The following is a 21,897-nucleotide window of genomic DNA, read 5'->3' on the forward strand; positions in this document are numbered from 1 at the left end:
CCCCTACAAAGTTTTACTTTAAAATTAAAGTTAATGACTTTTAAAAATATCTCACCTTTACTTGGATGAGTTAGTTTTAAAGAATATATTAGCTAGCCATACACAGCTCCAATTATGACCATTTCCTGCTTAATCGGTTAAAATTTGAACTGTGGCTTGCCCCATCTGCACTATCTCGATCTGAAAATTGAAGAATCCTGGTGGAACAGTGGCTGTCGCCAATCAGATGCAGTCACTGTTTGGGTTATCTTACAGCCACAGAAACAGCGGTTGTCAAAATACAATTGGGTAATCTATTGATTTCTCTTACAGCCCACTGGGAAGAATAAGAAAAATAGTAAGCCATGATTTGAACCATCAATAGGCATGCTGATTGTACACAGGTTGATCTATCAATTGACTTGGATACAACCAGCATGTCTGATTTTTAAATGTGATTATTGTCAGCAGCTACAGCCGCTAACAATAATCACTGTGCTCTCCCGGCAGGGACACCTCCCTGTGCCCCCTTACCGGGAGAACAAAATAGCTCCATTGGAGGGATGTAATGATGGGGTAATCGATCGATTTTCTTTCTTGCAACCCATGGTAAGTTGTCCTTTGATAGAGAACAAGCTGAGGGTTGTAAATAAACTCAATACCTCATCTGTGAGTATAGTAGTAGTAGAATGAGCTTAGCTCTTTTCTGAAACATTTCTTTGAGATAATCATCAAAACCTAATGATGAATAATACCTTTGTTTCAGTTGGAAAAACTTAATACATATGCAGATTTGATTGCAAAGATAATTGAAAGAACATATGCAATGTCCCCTAGCAGCTAATTGTATTTTATTTCATCAGTGAGAACATTGAAAGGCAATTACTGGTTGCCCGGTATGAGTTACCTTCTAATTGCACTAATTGTTTGCTCTATTAAGTTCCTTCTTTTAGTTAAATAATGGAAAAGCTTGTCAACATAGGTGCAGATATAAGTTCAAGTCCTTTTGCATCTGGTCAATTGTTGCAATATGTTCAATGACCACCTAAGCATTAGGGCAATATAGCTAGTGTCTTACATAATGTATACCTTGTATATCTTCGTCTTGGACTTCTGAGCATTACAAAAAAAAAATTTCACAGCTGTGATTTAAGCATACTGAATTCAAATGAACTTCATTCAAATGCCCTCAAAAATGACGTTTTCATGTAGGCCAACTTGTTTTTGTGCTTAGTTGCCTTTTAAATCCTTATAATGTAGGCAACCTTTTTCTGTTTATAGGATGGTGGCTGGAAAAGCAGAGCCTGCAATGCCTGGAAGATTATATGTGCATCCAGATTCCCCAGCAACCGGAGCTCATTGGATGCGACAGCTGGTGTCATTTCAAAAATTAAAGCTGACCAACAACCATCTTGATCCCTTTGGACATGTAAGATTAAATCTTTTTTTTTTATGAGATTGATAAAACATTGTAGAGTGACAACTTACTCTCAGACTATACCATTTATTATAGTATTTACCAACTATATTCTAGTATATGTACATCTAAAAATTATAAAGCCTGTTATGCAGTGTGCATTTTTATCTTCAAAACAGTAATGTTTTGGGACAGTTTGTGTTTTTCCCATGTACTGTTTTAAATATTATCTGACAACCCGTCTCAATTCTCTTTGTATAATTTATTTTGTTACAAAGATGGATCTAGGTGAAAATATAGAGTTAAGATTTTTTTTACATACCGTAAAAAGATAAACATCTTAACTCCTTTTTTTTTACACTTGCAGTAAATTTGAGAAGTTCCTGTTTTGAAAATCCTAGTTGTTTAACTGTTATGGTGATATAATGGCTTCAATATATTTTGAGTCACTGACCTGAAACAAGTATGCAGATAATTGGTAAATTTTCTCTGACTACACTTGCTGTGTGCTTCTCACAGGTCATTGACTAAGAAAGTAGAAAGCAAGGGACAGATGTTCAGAAATGGGTTTACTTATTGAATATGTTGTGTAGACACATATCTATTGCATCTCAAGTAAGCTATATCAGATATTAGGCTAAGGCTACAATGAGGCTGCATGTAGGAGCAGACACCCAGAGCTTGGACCAAGTTCCAAATGTTGTCTGAGAAGGGAAGCCTCAACCAGCGGGTATGACAAGGTCTGCAATCCAAAGTGAGAATGGATGTGATGGAAGGAAGTGGCCCCGAATAAGCGAGCAGAGACACCTGAGGTGCAGCATCTGAACATTTGAGAAAAAAGCAATGTCATCTTGGAGACCCTAGCTTACTGGCATTGAGGACTCTGGCAAAATGCCACCTGAGGACTTCCTGTCCACCGGTGATGCACTTGCTAATTATCAGGGACACACTTTTTGTCCGATACTGCACCTTCCGGTGTTTCTGCTAGCTTGTTTGCAGCCACTTCCTTCCATCACATTTATTCTCACTTTGGATTGCGGACCTTGCCATACCCGCTGGTCGAGTTATTCACAGGTATACCTTCTATTTACAGTCCCACCGTGATAGAGATGCTGCCCATTCGCTGCACACCACGGAAACCATAGTAAGTGCATTAATATTTGCATTAAAAATGTCATTATTTATGGACTGTGGACTTTTTCATTTTGGTCAATTTGTACTGATTCAATATGCATTGTGTGCATAAGTGCATTTTTGGACATTTCTTGCAACTGGACATTCTGTCACATCAATACATTACCACCACAGTATACTCATGGCTCAGACATGCATATTATTATTATTATTTTTACTATACAGGATTTGTATAGCGCCAACAGTTTGCACAGTGCTTAACAAAATAAAGGCAGACATTACAGTTACATTACAATTTGTTACAAGAGGAATCAGAGGGCCCTGCTCATTAGAGCTTACAATCTAAAAAGGGAGGATGAGCACTTATGTGGCATTGGATCATGTGGCAGTGGCTCAAGTTCAATGCAGCCAGTGCAATTCATAAGGATATTCCCACTATCCTTGCACTTGGTATATGTGTTGTTTGTTTGGTTTTTCCTATGCTCATGTCGGAAATTCCTGGTAGTAGGACTATTAGGATTAAGTTGAACATTGGCTTCACACGTTTAGCGCTTTGGTTCAATTGCTATGTTTATAATGGCCAACCACCACCCACCAAAATATATTCAACTAATGTGAATATATTCACATTAGTTGAAAAAAATCTGGATGTAAAATTCAGGGGAAAAGCTTTATTTTTAAATTCTCGACAAAAAGGGGATTTAATGTGTTGCCTTTTCATAGATTTTTATTGTTTCTGTGTCCCCCTAGGGGGACAAGGAGTGAGGGAAATCCAACATTTTGAAGGGAAATATCTGGAACTGGACACAGAAGGCATAAAAAAAACCTGACTATGTTTTAACTATTCCACACTCACTTTGGCTTACTCAAACTATGAAGACATAAGCAATTACAAACAATCAAATGTAACTGCAATGGCAGGACACATACTTGCTGTCAAAGAGCAGGGTTTGTGTTTGGTCAGAGACACTGAATGTTTGGATGTGACTTAATATTATTTCAATACTATATTTGGCATTGTTCATATGACTTAATGCCAAGGATGTATTTAGTTGCCAGCAGCAGAAAGGAGCCCAGATCTGCTGAAACGTATGACATAGCTTTACCTGTCAGATTAGATTATGTGTTAGATGGTGTTAGGCCCCCTTAAGGCTACAATTCTGTTCCTTGTGTTCCTGGCAACCAGCCTGCCTATCATGGTCTGTTGTCTTGGTTTATATAAGGATAGATGGGTAATACTAAGCGTGGAGTCATAGAGAGAAGTGCAACCCAAGGAGTGTGTGGCTGGAGATCACAATGTGCTATAAAATATGCTGTGACCCGAGCTGTGAGTACCTTTGAATATATCAACAACCTTTATGGATGGGAGAGTTAGGAAGATAGACTACTTTTGGACTTATTTAGCACCTGACTACTGCTAAAGAGTGATGTTCTGCATCGATTCCAATAGATTGTTTTACCATCTAGTTAGAGAAGATAAGAGCATTTTTCATTCATTTATTATTTTATTCATAGCAGAACCACACCTCAAAGGGGACATTTTGCTTGTCTATCTCATCCCCCCTTTAGGTTTTGGCATTTTGCTTTTTTTGGAGGGGAGTTCTGACAGGTACCCGTTCCCACTTCCGGTCGCCAGTGGCAATCCGAGTGGGAATTTTGACCCAGACTCTGTCCCCCACAGCCTCCTGGAACACATTAAAGGTCCCAGAAAGCTGTGGAACCATTCACAAAACACAGCTGACTTCCCAAAGTAAACATACTAGACCCAAAGATGGCTTAAGAGCTGGCTCGGGTAAGGACAGTGCTGGATCTCTGGGCAGGTAAGTGTCCTATTATTAAAAGTCAGTAGCTACAGTATTTTTAGCTGCTGCCTTTTTATTTTTTATTTCTAGGATGAAGAACCACTTTCAGTAAACTTTATTTTTTATTTTTTTTTATCTGAATCTGAAGGAATCTGGGCAAGAGAGTGTGTTCCACACTGGTGTAGGGACTGTTGTATAGTAAGGGCTAGTAAAATCTGATCTTCACTTTGACCTAGAAGGGGGTAAAGTGAGTGCAAAGGACATCACTCATAGGCTATGCCTAGGTTTATTAAACACGGGATACCTGATATATTTATAATATATAACTGTTTGTTTGTCAGTGTCCAGAAGCAAAAATTTTGGTAATTTTTATGGATTCTCAGTACTATATTTAAGGCTATAAGAATTGCTGGTTATTTGTTTTGTGTGCATAACTGTCATTCTGTATTTGGTTTTGTATTATTATGTTCAGTTTGTGTTAATTGCAGAAAATAAATTACTCTTTTGTTTTCGGTCGCAATCTTTTACCAAGTTGGACTGTACAACATCTTCTTCTACCCTATTCTATGTATTGTGTGATTACATTCTGTTGTACTATATTACTGATGCCTAATGTGTATTTAGACATGGCACAGTGCATGCTATGATTAACAGTGGGAGTGTGTAAGAGGGTGTTAGGCCCCCTTAAGGATAAGTTCTGTCACTTGGGTTCATGGCAACCAGCCTGTCTATCTTTGTTCCTTGTCCTAGGTTATATAATGATAGGTTGGTGTTGCTAAGCAGATGATAATAGAGAGAAGTATGCTGCTGGAGATCTCCGATCACAATGATGCTGCATATATTATCGGTGGTTGGAATTAATCATGTGAGAAGTTTTCTCTGAGGTTTGATTGATCCCAGTGGAGGATGTTTACGAGACATGGGTATGTGCCTAGTTGTTTGGGCTACTTAAATGAGCGGGTATGGTAATAGCCCCGGGCTTTGTATAAATACTGGATTAACTTAGCCCTTCCCTTTATTGCCCTGAGGAAGCCCTGGTCTGGACGTGGCAGAATGCATAGGTTCCATGGACCATGCCCCCTTGGACTCCCTTCCCCTGGTTGCTGGGGTGCATTCCAGCCGGACTTTGCCATGCCATCTTGACTGTGACATGCAGCTTCCCCCAAGCTGTGGTTTGCAGCGTCTCCACCCACAGCCTTACATTCCACAATAGGAGTTTCTTTCAGCAGGAGACCATGGCAACAATACAAGAATTGGGTAAGGCACTGTACATGTCTAATTGTATGGGGAATCCCAGGATCACTTTTTTGTTTAGTATACATTGCTATGGGGGACACTTAGCAGAGAGGAGGAGCCCAGAGTGGATGCGGGGGGGGGGCAGAAGAAGAGGATGCAGGATACTGTGTGCAAAACTATTGCACAGAGCAGGTATACCATGTTTGTTATTTATTTTTATTTTTTACATTTTATTTATCATCACTTTAAGCCACCAGCATCTATCCCTAACAAAAATAGAACCTGATTCAAAAACTGTATTCTGAATAGCTAGCCAATGTTTGGCCAACACATTTAGGGCTCTTTCACACGGAGCGGATCCGTATTGATCCGCTCCGTTAGCCCGTTTGGCTCAGCGGGGATTCCTCCGTTAATCCCCGCTGAGCTGTCGGCGGACAGGGCGGTCCCCGCACACAGTGCAGAGGCCGCCCTGTCTCTCCTCCGCTCTCCCCTATGGGGAATCGGATGAATACGGACCGTGTGTCCGTATTCATCCGATCCGTTACGCCGGACGGAAGAAAAATAGGGTTTTCTTCCGTCCGCAAAAGCGGATCTTTGCGGACGCGGATGGTTGCGGACGTTAGCGGATGCATCATCCACTAACGTCTGCAATCCCATAGGGATACATTACAAGTCCGTAAACGGACTTGTAATAAACGGACTGTTTGTCCGTGCGTGTGAAAGGGCCCTTAAACTGGTTCCACAGATTTTAGGATTAAAAGATTTCAGACAAGAGGATGCTGACAGGTTATCCATGGCTCAAACTTTAGTCAGTTTATCACAAACTGGACAAAATTCACAGTGTATGGCCAGCTTAAGTTTCATTGGGGGAAGGGACTGGTATGAATCAATTTTCATACTGTTCAAAAATATAGAACTTTAACCAAAAACTATTACGTATTCCAACAACATATTCAATTTTATCTAACACATTCACTGAATACTCAGGTATTTATAGTCTACATAATTCATATTCAGGCAGAAAAGACATCAACAATTAACAAATACATTTCACAAATCTTCTTTACTCCTTTCCACCTCCCCCAATGTAGGAGCATGCATATCTCCACGATTTACATGAGGAAGTCTTATCTTACAGATAGGCATGTGTCCAGTATAAATGTTAACATTGTAGAATAGTCTGAGGTTGACTGCAACTTGCACTTGAAGGGTGAAGATCTTTGAAGATCAAGACAATTTATTTGCATTCAATGCATTAATTGCCTCCTTGTTACTTGTTTTGAAGGGGGATTTTAAGGCAGGCCTTGTAGAAAGTCAAAATACGATATCTGTGAAATGCTAAAAATAAAAAAAGATCTTATTTTCGAAAGTAAGGGCCAGATTCACGAACAATTACGGCGGCGTAACGTATCCCCTTTACGTTACTCCGCCGCAAGTTTTCATCGTAAGTGCTTGATTCACAAAGCACTTCCGTGTAAACTTGTGGCGGCGTAGCGTAAAGCCGTCCGGCACAAGCCCGCCTATCGACGACGATATTATTTTCTCATCACACTCAGATCTAATTGTACACAGAAAACATCAATTCAATATTTTTTACTGAGGCCTCGTACACACGGCCGAGGAACTCGACGTGCCAAACACGTCGAGTTCCTCGGCCAGTTCAGCCCTGAAGCCGCCGAGGACCTCGGCGGGAGGAGAGCTCCCATAGAACAACGAGGAAATAGAGAACATGTTCTCTATTTCCTCGCCGAGGTCCTCGTCGGCTTCCTCGGCCGAAAGTGTACACACGGCCAGTTTCCTCGGCAGAATTCAGCCAGAAACTCGGTCGGAAGCTGAATTCTGCCGAGGAAACTGGTCGTGTGTACGGGGCCTGAATTGAATCTCCTATTAACCAGTATGTTATTATTATTACTATTACTCCTACAGCAATAATGAATTTTATATATATTTTTACTATCTTTGTTTTTTATTATTCATATATTCCTTTATCATTTATTTGTTATTCAATGATATCTCAAAAGGATCTTGTTTTAGTTCAGAAACCAGAAGTTAAGCCTCGTACACACGCTCGGTTTACTCGGCAAGAACCAGCAAGAAAACTGCTGGCAGAGCTTTCTTGCCGAGTAAACTGAGCGTGTGTATGAGGCTTTCAGGTTTCTCAACAAGAAAACTGCCCAGAATCTAGACGAGAAAAATAGAGAACATTTCTCTATTTTCTCTTTGTGAGATTCTAGGCAGTTTTCCTGCCGAGAAACTCGAGAGTGTGTATACTAACCTGTCGCCGTGGAAACCCGTGCATGCTCGAAATGACTTTGAGGCATGCGCTGTAGCTTCCTAGGCATAGGTAGGGTGCAGCAAGATGGCGGCGACTGCATCGAATGTGATGAGCGCATGCTTGTCGTACGCAATGACGTCACCGCGTTCTTGCCTTCCAAAAGAACCGCGGTTCTTTTGACAGGAGTGTCTGTACACTCGGGCAGCAAGAGATTCTTGCCAAGAATCTCCTCAGGAAAAACGTTTTTTTTTTCCTGACGAGATTCTGGCCCGTGTGTACAGGGTTTTACTGTTCAGCACTGACTTCTTACAATAATCTAGCAGTTAGTAAAAAAAAAATCATGATGCTAGTAATTTTCTACCTTTCTTATGTTTGTACCTATATATTCTTATTGTTCAGGAATCTCAATAATGTCATTGACCAAATATGGTCATGTCCATATATGGTCAATGGCATCCCCTGGAGACCATGGCCCTTTGCTTATATTGCAGCAGCTGGAAACTGGAGATGACATTCAGTGGGTTGGCGGATGTGAGGCATCATGATTCCGGAAGATCTGCATCACTGGATGACCTGATTGTGGATTTTCATTGTGTGCCAATTTTTTTTTAAGGACTTGCCAAAAAGTTTTTGTGTGTATTTATCACTGACTTTTTGTGTAAATGAGCATCGGTACCCTTTCTCTGTTACTCATTCATGCAGATGATCAGTGTCTAGGGGCGCTTTTATTTTTAAAGGGGCTTCTGGATTCCGATTAGTTCCCTGCCCAAAGATGCTCTTGTTTTCATCAACATGGAAACATAGCGGTAGTACTTTGCCAGGGGATCCTCCCTGCCAAGGTAACCCCCCCCCATGTTGAGGGCACATTGATTGGTATAGTTTGGGAGGGGGGCATGTACGTGTCCCTCCCTTTTCTGGCCACACAGGCTGCATGTTTAGATAAGGGTCTAATATAGATTTTGGGGGGGGGGGGTATCTCACACTGTTTGTTTACATTCACCTATCAGTTGGAAATCCCTGGCTAACAGTTTAATATGCCAGGTGGGCATGAGTCACTGGTTGTAATTTACTGTTCCCCAGCAACAATGGATACAATGATACCGCTAAATGATTCACTTTGCACTACAGATAGAGGTTTGTTCAGTCGCACTTATTTGTTCGGCCATTCACACAGGATTCTCCGTAGTCTTTACACAGTGCAGATATCTGCCTCATATTATTTCCCCTGTTAGTGGAATGTTCTTAGTTTATAGCATTAGGATATTTTCTCTATTGGCGAATGTTATCTCTCATGGTTGTATGTTCTTATAGCTATTTTTCTCTTAGGATTGAATGTTAGGGAATGTTACATTTGCCCTGTCAACGGCAACAAAGAAACTTTTACATACATGTTGCAAACATTACATATATCATGTGTTATGCTTGCATGGATGTTGAGACATTTGCAAAGCCATTTTGTTTTTAAATATGCCCCCACTTGTCCTGATAAAGTGGCTACCAAAGGGCCACAAAACATATTTATGGTGTGTTTTTCCTCATTTTATGATCATTGGAAGTATATTTTTCCATACAGGCGCTTAAATGAACAAGTTGAAGTTGGAAGATGTTTGGCTTACATGCAAAACTGCACCAGATTTTGCACTCTCCAGTTTTAGTAATCAACCCCTAAGTGTTCTTCACATGTCTTCTAGAATTTAATTTGCTGGATTTGTGTGCATTACAGTTTTGTTGTAGTGCATTTTAATAAAAAATGTATACAAATTCATGTAACATTTGTACAGTATAAGAACCAGTTAACATTTCTAAACTCTTATCTGGTACAGTAATTAAGGTCAAGAATGCCAAGAATTTCATTCTGCAGTTTCCCCCTAAGGAAACAGGTGAAGAATCTACAGTTTAAAAATAATATGTCAGCCCATTGTGGCATTAGAGGGATATAAAAAAATAAGTATTCATCATTTCAGGTACCAAAAAATAAAATTAGAGCTGCTTGCTTTTTATAGCATGATAAAAGTATAAAGGAAACAATGCAGTAAGTGCAGTTCCATAGAAGCTTTTCCTCGCTTGAGAAAAAGAACAGTTTAGGAATCTTTTTTTTTTAACTATACAGGCAGTCATAAGCAAATAATAAAACCACCAAAAATTTGACTTTAAATATGCCTATTGAGAACTAGACAGTTCAAAATTGTGTAAAAAAATAAATATTTTTTTTAATTGAATTACATATTAAAAGACATTTAAATATCACATAGTATATACCATACAGTATTGAGTATAGGCGTAGAGCTAGTATATGGCTTGAATACATTCAGTCAATGATTTTGGTAGTATTGGTCTACGCATTTCGTGGGAGACCCTGCTTCTTCAGAATCTCAGAAATCATAGGCGGTATGTGGCTCTAACTGTATATGTCGATAGTAAGAATAAAAAATGGTATAAACCCTGTATAAAATTGAGGGAAACAAAGAGGAAGTTCTTCAAAGAGGAATTGTGCCTACTGGCCCATGGGGCACGTTCAATGTCCCTATGTGTTGATTAATAGGTTTTGATGATAGGGGTAAATGTAATAAAAGGTGTCTATGGTTGTTATATATGGACAGGGTTGTAAGAGATGGAATCCAAAAGATCCAATATTTATATAATGCATTCAAATAACCAACATCTTCCATCAAATATCCCCAAATAAGGGAGATCGATTCACAGAGCATTCACTCCACCTGTGTAAACGTGGGGTCAACAGGCAGTCCCAGAGACAACAGAAAGTGAGAGGAAATCTACTCCTAGGAAGGGAAATTAACTCCTGTAAGAATTATCATGGGGAAAAAGGTGTAGTCACTGAAGCTTTATCACCAATACTTGTTTCCACAACAACCCCACATTTTCAAAATCCAATTGTCACAGGGACAGAAAGTGAGGTGAAATGTTCTGAGCAGGGGCAAAAAGTAAAACAAATGTTACAGGGGTGTTAATCCTTCCATATGCTATCCAAAAAACTTTAAATAATTTTTTGGGACTGAAGCTACACTTAAAAAATGTAACCCTGGGACTGCCTGTATGCTCTGTTTTACCTTTCTCAATTTTACATTGGTAGAGGAATCCTAAATATGTTTCAAATGAATCTGTGGCATTCACCTCATATGTTTTTAAGCTCCTACTGGGTACTTTAGAACCAATTACTTATTATTTTTATAACAAGTCTTATAACTCTTATTAATAAGTATTATACCAATTATATAGTAGGTGGTGCCATAATTACTGCAGATGCTTATGTAACTAACTTTGGGGTCAAAGAGCTTGGCTTTAATGTCCAGACTTTCATTGTAATGGTTTGTCCACGCAAGTCTTTTCTATATTTGCAAAACCCCCCAAAGACCCCTACTGTGAAAACTAGTGACTTGCTTACCAAAAAGATGATGGCTGCACCTACATTTTCTGATGTAATTTCCAATCCATTTCTGTAGTTCAAAGTGTATTCACCTGGAAAAAGTCATACACAGTACATTTAAAGGGGTTGTAAAGGTGCATGTTTTTTCACCGTAATGCATTCTATGCATTAAGTGAAAAAACATCCGAGCATTAGCGGCCCCCCTGAGCCCCCATTTACTTACCTGACCCCTTTGAAAGTCCCGTGCCGTGAACGCACTGGCTTCTCGGTCGGCTTCTCAGCTCATTCATTGGTTGATTGAATGTAGCGCAGCAATTGGCTCGCGCTGCTGTCAATCATATCCAATGACGCAGCGCACCGGGGGGCGGGGCCGAGTGATACATTGAGTGGCTATAACTGCGGGCTGGATCACGGGAGCGTGTTTTCAAGAACTTACCACCATGAGAGAGAGCTTGCATGAAGGTGGAAAGTTCTTGCGGGGGGAGCCGAGACAGCTGCCAAAGGACCCCAGAAGACCAGGTTCGGGGCCACTCTGTGAAAAACGAGCTGCACAGTGGAGGTAAGTATAACATGTTTGTTATTAAAAAAAAAAAGATAAATTCTCTTTAGTGTTCCTTTAAAAATAAATGAAGGTAAAAAATGTGGAATAATACTTTATCAATAAGTATCACTGGAATTAAAGCGGGGGTTCACCCTTAGAGGGCACTTTTCCCCCTTAGATTCCTGCTCGTTATTACTAGGGGAATCGGCTAGTTGTTTTAAAATATGTGCAGTACTTACCCGTTTACGAGACGCATCCTCTCCGTCGCTTCCGGGTATGGGCTTCGGGAATGGGCGTTCCTTCTTGATTGACAGGTTTCCGAGAGGCTTCCGACGGTCGCATCCATCGCGTCACGATTTTCCGAAAGAAGCCGAACGTCGGTGCGCAGGCGCAGTATAGAGCCGCACCGACGTTCGGCTTCTTTCGGCTACGAGTGACGCGATGGATGCGACCGTCGGAAGCCTCTCGGAAGAATGTCAATCAAGAAGGAACGCCCGCTCCCGAAGACCCATACCCGGAAGCGACGGAGAAGATGCAGCTCGAAAACGGGTAAGTACTGCACATATTTTAATATAAATAGCCGATTCCCCTAGACCGAACGAGCAGGAAGCTAAGGGGAGATTTTTTTTTTTTTTTTAAATGGGTGAACTCCCGCTTTAAATTATGCAAATAGTTTAATACTATTTGTATGAATTTAATCTTTTGTGTCTATTTTTCATTTCTCTGAAATATATACTGTATATTTTTTTAATACACTTTAACCTACTTTGGCAACTGTAGTATGTGCTAGTATTTGACCCCCTCTTTTATGTGGCTTCAACTGCACTTTGACTGACCTTTAAAGACCAAAAATCTAAGCATGAGCTGGTTCTTCCAGTAACATCATGAATCTAGGAGATGTTATAGTAAGGGCACATAGTTCATGGGCTCCTCGGAAATTAGTTTGTATGACCTAATAGTGTACATCACAGGACTGCTAATATATATTTAAAAAAAACACTTATTAATTTGGCTTTATAATGAAGAAGGCAGGTTGCATTCTTATATTATATGTAGTATTTATGTTACATAAAAGCTACTTTTCAAAGTGCAGGATTTGTTTGAGCTATTTTGCAATTTTTTTATATATTGACTTGGTGGAAAAAAGAGCTCTCCTGATGGTCCATTAAAACATCATTGGCTACAAATCTGGTTTTCACATTATAATGCATCTTTTTCTTTTTTACTCAATTCCATTCTTATATTTCTAATGACTTTTGGCTAGACTACGAGCATCAACCTTCAGTCTCTCTATGCAGCTGCTCAAATCCATTTCTTGGCTTTGTGTAAAGTAAATCTGCAAGGCTAAGGTGGAGTAGGGGTAGGCTCATCAACTTGCAGTCTTAAGGAAAGGAAATGATTAATAAATCACTGCAGATATTTATGTGGTAAATGTGGCTTTTATGCATAAGGTGAGGTTATTACATGATTTGTGCTCCATGATGTGAGAGACTTTTGCCTGCTGGCCTACATAAACCCACAGAGGACTGCCCTCTAACCTTTTGCTCCTCACCTATTACAGTCATATCATAGTGACATTTGCTTTCAGAGAACAAAGGCCTATAGTTTTAAAACAGATGATGTTGAAGGCTAGCTGAAAAAACTGCTAAGGATGTGATCTCTTACCACAACACTTAGACAGATCAGCTGTGGGCTGCGCAAAAGCAGCATTATGTTATACAATAAAACTTCACAATGATATATTTAAAGTGTATGTATAACCAAAATGTTTTTTTCTCTTAGTTTTAAAAATGGTAGGGATGTTTTAAAACCCCTTTTGGGTTTTAGGTTTATATTTGTGTCGTGATGGGTTGATTTACTCACTCTGTTTATCCTGGTGACCATTGTCAGTGAGATAGAAATGATGGGAAAACCAAAAATTTACAGTTGTCCCCAGAACAGGAGATACAAGTTAAACTTCCAATGAGGACACTTGTTCCTGTGACAACTGTCTAAGATGAGATTTCCCCACTCATTGGAGAGTTTTTTTTTGTTTGTTTTTTTAAAGTGTATTTTGTGCGTGTACTGGAGAGAGGAGCCGGACTGCAGGAGTTGGGAGTAGGCAGGCCTCCCCCAGAGGCAATCTGCCACCTTTCTCCATGCCCCGGGTGGCAATGGCAGGTGTGTGAGGGGGTCCTCCCACACAGCCCACCCTACCTGCTCCGCTTTGAAGCCCAACGGGGCAGAGGGACTCCCTATAAGGGAGTGAGAGGATTAGCTCATTCAACCAGCCCCGTTAGTCCTTCGCCTCTCTTTTTAGAGACCGCGTGGTCAAAGTGCGTGATGTTAACCCAATTTCGAGTGCGTGTAAGTGTGGTGGTTTTTGTGGGAGGGGGGTGGGCGTACTAAGCGCAGGCTTACCTTGCATAGCACACCCACCGGGAGCCGGGCTGAGACCACCAAACTCAATTCACATGTAGCCGAGACCGGGATCCGAACCCCTAGCTGCAGAGGTGAATGGCTTGTCAGCGCAGTGCCAATCGCGTTGAGCCACCGCAGCTCCACTATTGGAGAGTTTTTAACCACTTCAATACCGGCCCATTGTAAAATGACGTCCACAAAGGACCTCTACCGTTCAGAGTGGATTTCATATGACGTCCTGGGCTTTGTGGGGGGATATCTGAATGATGCCTGCAGCTAGAGGCATCATTCAGATATCCTTCTCTTCTGCCGGCGATTCTGCACAACATAAGAATGATCATAGCGGCGGTTCCGCCGATAGATCGTTCTTACAGGCGGCGGGAGGGGACATCCCCCCCTCCCGCCGCCATCCGGTGCTTCTCCGGGCTCTCCCGTGCCATCGGGGGCCCGGAGAACGAATCGTCTGGCACTGGCAGGAAGCATAGAGATGACTGGTGACCAGATGGTCACCAGTCATCTCTATGACTATCGGAGGACCCGGGCGCGATGTGATGATGTCACGCCCGGGTCCCCGTAAGTAAACAAAGCCGCGATTGCGGCTGCTAAGCAACTGTAATCATGAGATCGGTGCATTTTTTTTCACCGATTTCATGCTTTCAGGCCTGGAGGAGAGATGTGGGGTCTTATTGACCCCGCATCTCTCCATAAAGAGTACCTGTCACACACATTCCTATTACAAGGGATGTTTACATTCCTTGTAATAGGAATAAAAGTGATAATAAAAAAAAAAAAATAAAAAAAAAAAAAAATATGTAAAAAAAAGAAAAAGAAATAAAAAAAAATTTTTTAACGCCCCTGTCCCCAGTAGCTTTCGCGCAGTAGCGAACGCACACGCAAGTCCCGCCGACATATGCAAACGCCGTTTAAACCACATATGTGAGGTATCGCCGTGTGCGTTAGAGTGCCAGCAACAATTCTAGCACTAGATCTCCTCTGTAAACCTAAACTGGTAACCTGTAAAAAAAAATAAAGCGTTGCCTATGGAGATTTTTAAGTACCGAAGCTTGGCGCCATTCCATGAGTGTGTGCAATTTTAAAGCGTGACATGTTAGGTATCTATTTACTCGGTGTAACATCATCTTTCATATTTTACAAAAAAAATTGGCTAACTTTACTGTTTTGTTATTTTTTTAATTCATGAAACAATTTTTTTCCAAAAAAAAGGCGTTTGAAAAATGATTGCGCAAATACCGTGCAAGATAAAATGTTTTAATGACCGTTGTTTTATTTCCTAGAGTGTCTGCTAAAAAAACATATATAATGTTTGGGGGTTCTGCGTAATTTTCTAGCAAAAAAAATATGATTTGTACATGTAGGAGAGAAGTGCCAGAATAGGCCCGGTATGGAGGTGTGTATAAAAGCCCTGTATGGAAGTGGTTAAACTTCCATTCTCAAGTTAAAATAAAAACAAACTTTTCAATAATACATTAACTTTAAGCTCTTAATTTTTCCATAATTATGTAAAATAAGGGATTTTTTCAATGTGTATCATAGAATACTACACTGATAGCTGATGTTATTAAAATAACCATGGATTGGTGACCTTTCCTTCTGAAAATACTAATATTCTGGCTATGACATCTTGCTTCCATATTGAAGTCATTGACTTGAACAGGTATGTAGATAATTACTTCCGACTTTACCAATATGCAGGCTTGTTTTAGATGAGTAACTAAAGTATTAAAGCCATTAATAGAGTAATACAGCCAGTGTTTTTAGAAGGAGATTGAAAATACCAGCTCCTGACTTTTTTTTTATAACCTGATCACCAAAATGACAGAAACATAAAACTCTGAAAGACAGATTAACCTAACAGCTTCAAATGCTTTCTAAGTTGCATAGATGGTAATAGCACTAAGTCTCAAATTTAGATGGGTATTTTCTTTTCATACCCAGCCATGTGAAATGGAAATAATATTTTTTTGGGGGATGAATAAAGTAATTATATACTCTATTTATTCAGTAGATAAATCTTGGTATCATCCTTAAAGTGTACTTAAACCTAAGAGCAGAATTTTAATATATTCCAGCTTAATGCTGTAATGCTTCTTTATGTAATTCACCATCCTTCCACAGAGGGGTAAGCAAAGGACGCTATCTGGAATACATCAGTAATAAAAATTACGCTGGAAAAGTAAATCAGCAACTACGGGGGGCAAGCAAAAGTTCATCCAATTTGCAATTTTTAAAGTCTACTTTTCCGATTTTTTGAAATGTGGATAATATTTCTACTTCTTATATACAGCGTAGCTTACATAACAGTTTGTTTCATTTTCCTGCAAGCACATTTATCTTTTAACTATTACTTGTAAGCTGCAGATTCTTGATCACGTGTAGACAAACTCGCGCTTTCTGTTTTTGTAATCTGCCAGATGTTGTCTTCATGGAAAAGCTGTGAGTAAGTACAGGATTGTCAAGTATAGCAGGGCCAGATAAATAATGACCCTTCCAGGATTATTTATTTCAAATTACAAGAGGCTTTAAAATAATAAAAAAACACTACATCAATTAATACATGACAGGAGAGTAAAGCAGAGTGAAAATTGGTCCTTGTATTTTACCACTTCCGGCGAATTGGATATCATACGATGTCCTAGACTTGAAGTGGATCTATTGGGATGATGTCTGCATCTACAGACATCATCCAGTTATCTTTTTTTTAGCCAGCGATTCCCTACAATATAAAAGCCATCCTAGTGGCTGATTAGCCCCTGGATTGCTTTTACAGGCAGCAAAATTGGACCACACCCCCCTCATTGATCATCCCATGCAGTCAATTAGCCCTGGATCTGATCCGGCAGTATCACGGGTTACCAAATAGCTGGCTGTGGCAGGTGTAAACACTACCATTTTTGTTCTAGAAAACTGTGATCAGTCGCTCCATTTTTTTTTATATTTCTTATAGACTCCAGATGTCTCCATAAAGAGGACCTGTAATGCCCTTTTGTCTATCACAAGGGGTGTTCATTTCTTGTGATAGGAAAAAAAGTGAGTGATAATTTTTTTTGAAGTGATAGTGTAATTAAAGTTAATAACTAATAATAAAAAAATGTAAAACGCCCGCCCCTGTCCCATCGTATCGAAAAATCAATAATTTTTGTGCTAGACCTCCTCTGTAATTCTAAACTGGTAACCTGTAAAAAAAAATGTAAGTGTTGCCTATGGAGATTTTTAAGAACCATAGTTTGACACCATTCTACGAACGTGTGCAATTTTGAAGCTTGACATATTAGATAACTATTTACTCTGCGTAACATCATCGTTATTATTTTACCAAAAAATTGGGTTATATAGTGTAGTTTTTTTGCATTAAAATTCATAAAAAAAATCCCAAAAAAATGCATTTGAAGAATCGCTGTGCAAATACATGTCATAAAAAATTGGAACACCAACCATTCTCTAGGGCCTCTGCTTAAAATATATGGTGGGAAATAGTTAAAAATAAAAAGTTTTTAGCTCTCCATAGCAAAAATAAATAAAACAGTGTTACTTTTTATCTTATGATATGCACAAAAAAATTACATAATGGCGTGTTAAAGGAACCATGCACTGGGACAATATAGTGGTTGCCATTACTGACCTCTCTTGAAATATAAATTGCCTTGCTGTTATGCTAAGTTAATGGCTTACTATGCCACTGACCTGGAACAAGTATGTTAGATAAGAGTTCTGACCTTAAAGCTGAACCCCAAGCCTATACTGTGTAATATGCCCACATTTTGCATTAGGATGCGTTTAACCTGCGTTGAACAGTGCAGCTCAGTGCTGCTTGTGACATAAGCAATATCTAGGCAAATTCACTGATTGGGGCTCAAGGACTGCTTTTGTTGGTAAAAGATACAGTTTTTTATGCAGGGTTTAATTTTCCCAGTATATTCTGGAGTTTAATATATTGTTCTGTGGACTATATCTGTTTACTGCTATTTTTGCTGCTCATGTGAATACTGTTTTGTATTTTTTCTGAAGCTTTGGAATCAAGCAAGTATTAGCTAAGGAAGGCCAGACAGTAGACCGAATTATGATTACATTTTGAAAGCAGCAATTAAAGCTATACCAAACTACCTTTTCCTTCCACTATTCCATGTATTTTTAACACATTTTGGGGGTAATCCACAAAGAAGCGGCGCAACGTAATTTTTCCTATTTAAGTTACACCGCCGCAAAATTTCTACCTAAGTGCCCGATCCACAAAGCACTTACCTAGAAATTTTGAGCGGTGTAACTTAAATCCGGCCCGGCGCAAGGCGTTCCTCTTCTCCAGGGGGCGATTCCCATTTAAATGAGGCACGCTCCCACGCTGGCCGTACTGCGCATGCTCGTGACGTCATTTTCCCGACGTGCATAGCGTGAAATTACGTTACGTCGGGCTTTGTGGATCGCGACGGGACAATAAAGTTGCGTCGGGTAAAAAAAAAGATACGGCGCCAAAAAAAAAATTTAAAATTTAAAAAAATCGCGTCGCTAGCAAGAAAGGTCTGTTTTTACAAGGTGTAAACAGTTTACACCTTGTAAAAGCAGCCCTAATTTTGCGTTTGCAAAATAAAACTTACGGAGAAAAAACGAAGCTGAAAAGCTTTGTGGATCTCCGTAAGTCCTAATTTGCATACCCGAGGCGGCATTTCGACGCAAAATGCCCCCAGCGGCGGCTGCGGTACTGCATCCTAAGATCCGACAGTGTAATTCAATTACACATGTCGGATCTTCGTCCTAACTATGGGAAACTGATTCTGTGGATCAGTTCCATAGTTAGGACCAGGGATACGACGGAGTAACAGCAGTTACTCCTTCGTATATCTTTTGAGGATTTGGCCCTTTGTTCCTTCCTTCTCCATGATGTGATCCTTCACCATCCACACTATAATGACTCGCCAGAATGAATGACTGGTCAAATTATAAACCATCTACTGCGCTTTCATAATGGTTTCCTATGGGTTTATCTCCCAGGTACTGATTTAGTCTCTCGCACACAAACACCTCTCATGCAGGTAAGAGCCGGAGACGATCAGCAACACAATAGCGCATTTATATCCTATGGTCAGGAAGACACTTGTTACATGTACGTGGATCTACATTGTTTTAATAAGCCTGCTTTTAAAAATGTTGTCACCTATGGAAGCCTTTCTCCCTCTGTCTTACTTCTATGGCCCCGTACACACGTCCGAGAAACTCGACGGGCAAAACACATAGTTTTGCTCGTCGAGTTCCTTGTGAAGCCGCCGAGGATCTCGGCGAGCCAACTTTTCCCATTGACTAATGAGGAAATAGAGAACATGTTCTCTTTTTGGCCCGACGAGATCCTCGTCGGTTACCTCGGCGAAAAGTGTACACACGACCGGTTTTCTCGGCAGAATACGTCTCCTATCGAGTTTCTGGCTGAATTCTGCAGAGAAACTCGGTCGTGTGTACGGGGCCTATGTGTGGGTGATTCAAACACACTTTAAAAGTATCGGTTCAGCATTAAGTTGCACTGGATTGTCTGGGATTATTTTCTCTGGAAGGGCTATTTCACACGAGCGGTCCACCCGATAGACTCTGCTTTGCTCAGTGGGGGATCAATCCGTTGAGCAGCCAGATGACAGGTCCATCTCTGTTTACTGTGCAGAGACAGACCTGTCAGATCTGTCAGAGCCCCGTCTGTCCGTTTTCATCCGATCCCATTCTATCCAATCCTCTAGATGGATGGAAAATAGGGTCTCCATCGATCTGGATTTTATGGACAGGACCGGATCTGATATCAGCAGGTGCCAGCAGACATGTCACCACTGATATCCGCCGCTCCATAGAGGTGAATGGAGCATCCAATCAGGTCCGCCTGAAAAACTGACAGGTGGACCTGATCGGAAAGCCCATGTGAAAGTGGCCAAACACTTTCTTTTTTCTAAGTGGACTTATTTATTGCACTTTTTTCTTCTTCAGCACTGGACTTATATTTTTTCCAGTATTTTTCACTTTGTTTGCAAAAATTGCACTTTATGTGTTACAGTATTGGCACTTTATGTTTGATGTTAAAACCTTGCACATTGAATTGTGATATTATGTATTGCAGTGTTTGATGGTTTTTACAATGATGCCACTTTGGATTTACATTGTCATATAGATCATTGCACTTTATATTATTATCACAGTTTTTTTAACTCAGCACGTCAACGGTTATAATGGCACATTGTATTAATGTATATTTTTTAATATATATTGATCAACTTAAGGCATTTGGATAAGAATTACAAACTAGCGCTGCTTGCTGTTCCTTTTTGACCGGTGTATCACCAAATTACTAGTGACAGCTGTTTGATACAACCCTTTCACATGATTTTTCCAATAACATCTTGGACGTTGTATATTTTTTTGTTTCATAATGAAAAACTATGTTGTAGTTGATTCAATGGATTTTTCCAGTATGCTCTTTTTGCATGACTGTCCCAGTAAAGCCTCACCTTGTGCTGAATCAGCATCAAACATCTTTTCTCAGCCACTATGTGTATTAGACAGACCATTTTACCTTTCATCGTCCTCATGCAGGAGAAGCATTGCTATCCTTAGCTGCACATGAATGAATGAATGAATGACACATGGGACGACAAGAGGACATACTGAGGCTCATTGTGTTAACATTTCAATTCTTAGTTGTAGCCTGTCACAAGCAGGAAAAATAATGGAATTTGTAGTCCTAAAGTAACAAGGCAAATATCTTTTCAGCAGGGTTGTGGAAATTAAAGATTAAGTACTCAATTAATCGTTAATTTTTTTGATCGATCAAAATTCTTTTGATCGGTACTAGTGGTGCAACGGATCGTAAATGATCCGTGATCCAAACGAGTCACCATATGCGGATCGGCACACCACGTGATCCGTGGAGCTCCGCTGCTGCCTCGGCCATAGGAAAGGCCGTGTCCTCGGCCTAGCTCCCGGAGTGGTGGCCATCTTGGTCCACATGGTGGCAGCCTAGGTGAGCCGAGAGCGGCGCGCTGACGTCATCACCCGGCCTGAACTGCTCGGCCAGCTTCTCTGGTAAGACTAAGCAAGCACTTCCTATACAGTGGGGAGATGTGGACCATATTACAGTGGGGAGATGCCTGTGGATTACAGTGGGGAGATGTCTGTGGATTACAGTGGGGGAGATGTCTGTTGATATTACAGTGGGGGAGATGTCTGTGGATATTACAGTGGGGGAGATGTCTGTGGATATTACAGTGGGGAAGATTGTGGATATTACAGTGGGGGAGATGTCTGTGGATATTACAGTGGGGAGATGTCTGTGGATATTACATTGGGGAATATGTCTGTGGATATTACAGTCGGGGAGATGTCTGTGGATATTACAGTGGTGACTATACATGGTGGTGATCCAAAAAATGTATGTGCGTTATAATTAATCAAAATTAGTCAATTAATCGATTAAAAAAACGATTAATCGAACACGTAAATTTTAATCAGTAACAGTCCTACTTTTCAGGCATGTGCACTGCTCACACAAGAGGAAAGATATTGCTACGAGACGTACATGATGATGATAAAGATTAAAGGACAACAAAAGCAAGCTAAAAAAAACAGTGATCATCATTAAATGATAGAGCTTTGGTAAATTAAAAAAATGGGTTAAAAAATACTTCAACTATATTTGATTTGATTTTTTCCAGTTTAAGTACTATTGCTTATCTATTTCATTAG

At 40.2% G+C, this 21,897-nt stretch overlaps 1 protein-coding gene across 6 annotated transcripts in view; it reads left to right on the forward strand.

The window, feature by feature from the left end:
• TBX4 (T-box transcription factor 4) overlaps positions 1-21,897 on the forward strand; it is a 204,886-nt gene that overhangs the window by 151,287 nt on the left and 31,702 nt on the right. For 4 of the 6 annotated variants that reach the window (XM_040336923.1, XM_040336921.1, XM_040336922.1 and 1 more), the window contains 2 exons: positions 1,261-1,408; positions 2,490-2,540. In XM_040336923.1, the coding sequence (XP_040192857.1) occupies positions 1,261-1,408; positions 2,490-2,540 (199 nt within the window). The remainder of the gene's footprint in view (positions 1-1,260; positions 1,409-2,489; positions 2,541-21,897) is intronic. The other 2 variants (XM_040336926.1, XM_040336927.1) reach the window with 1 other exon arrangement.

Source organism: Rana temporaria, chromosome 2 (genome assembly GCF_905171775.1).
Source record: "Rana temporaria chromosome 2, aRanTem1.1, whole genome shotgun sequence".
Classification (NCBI taxonomy): Eukaryota; Metazoa; Chordata; class Amphibia; order Anura; family Ranidae; genus Rana; species Rana temporaria.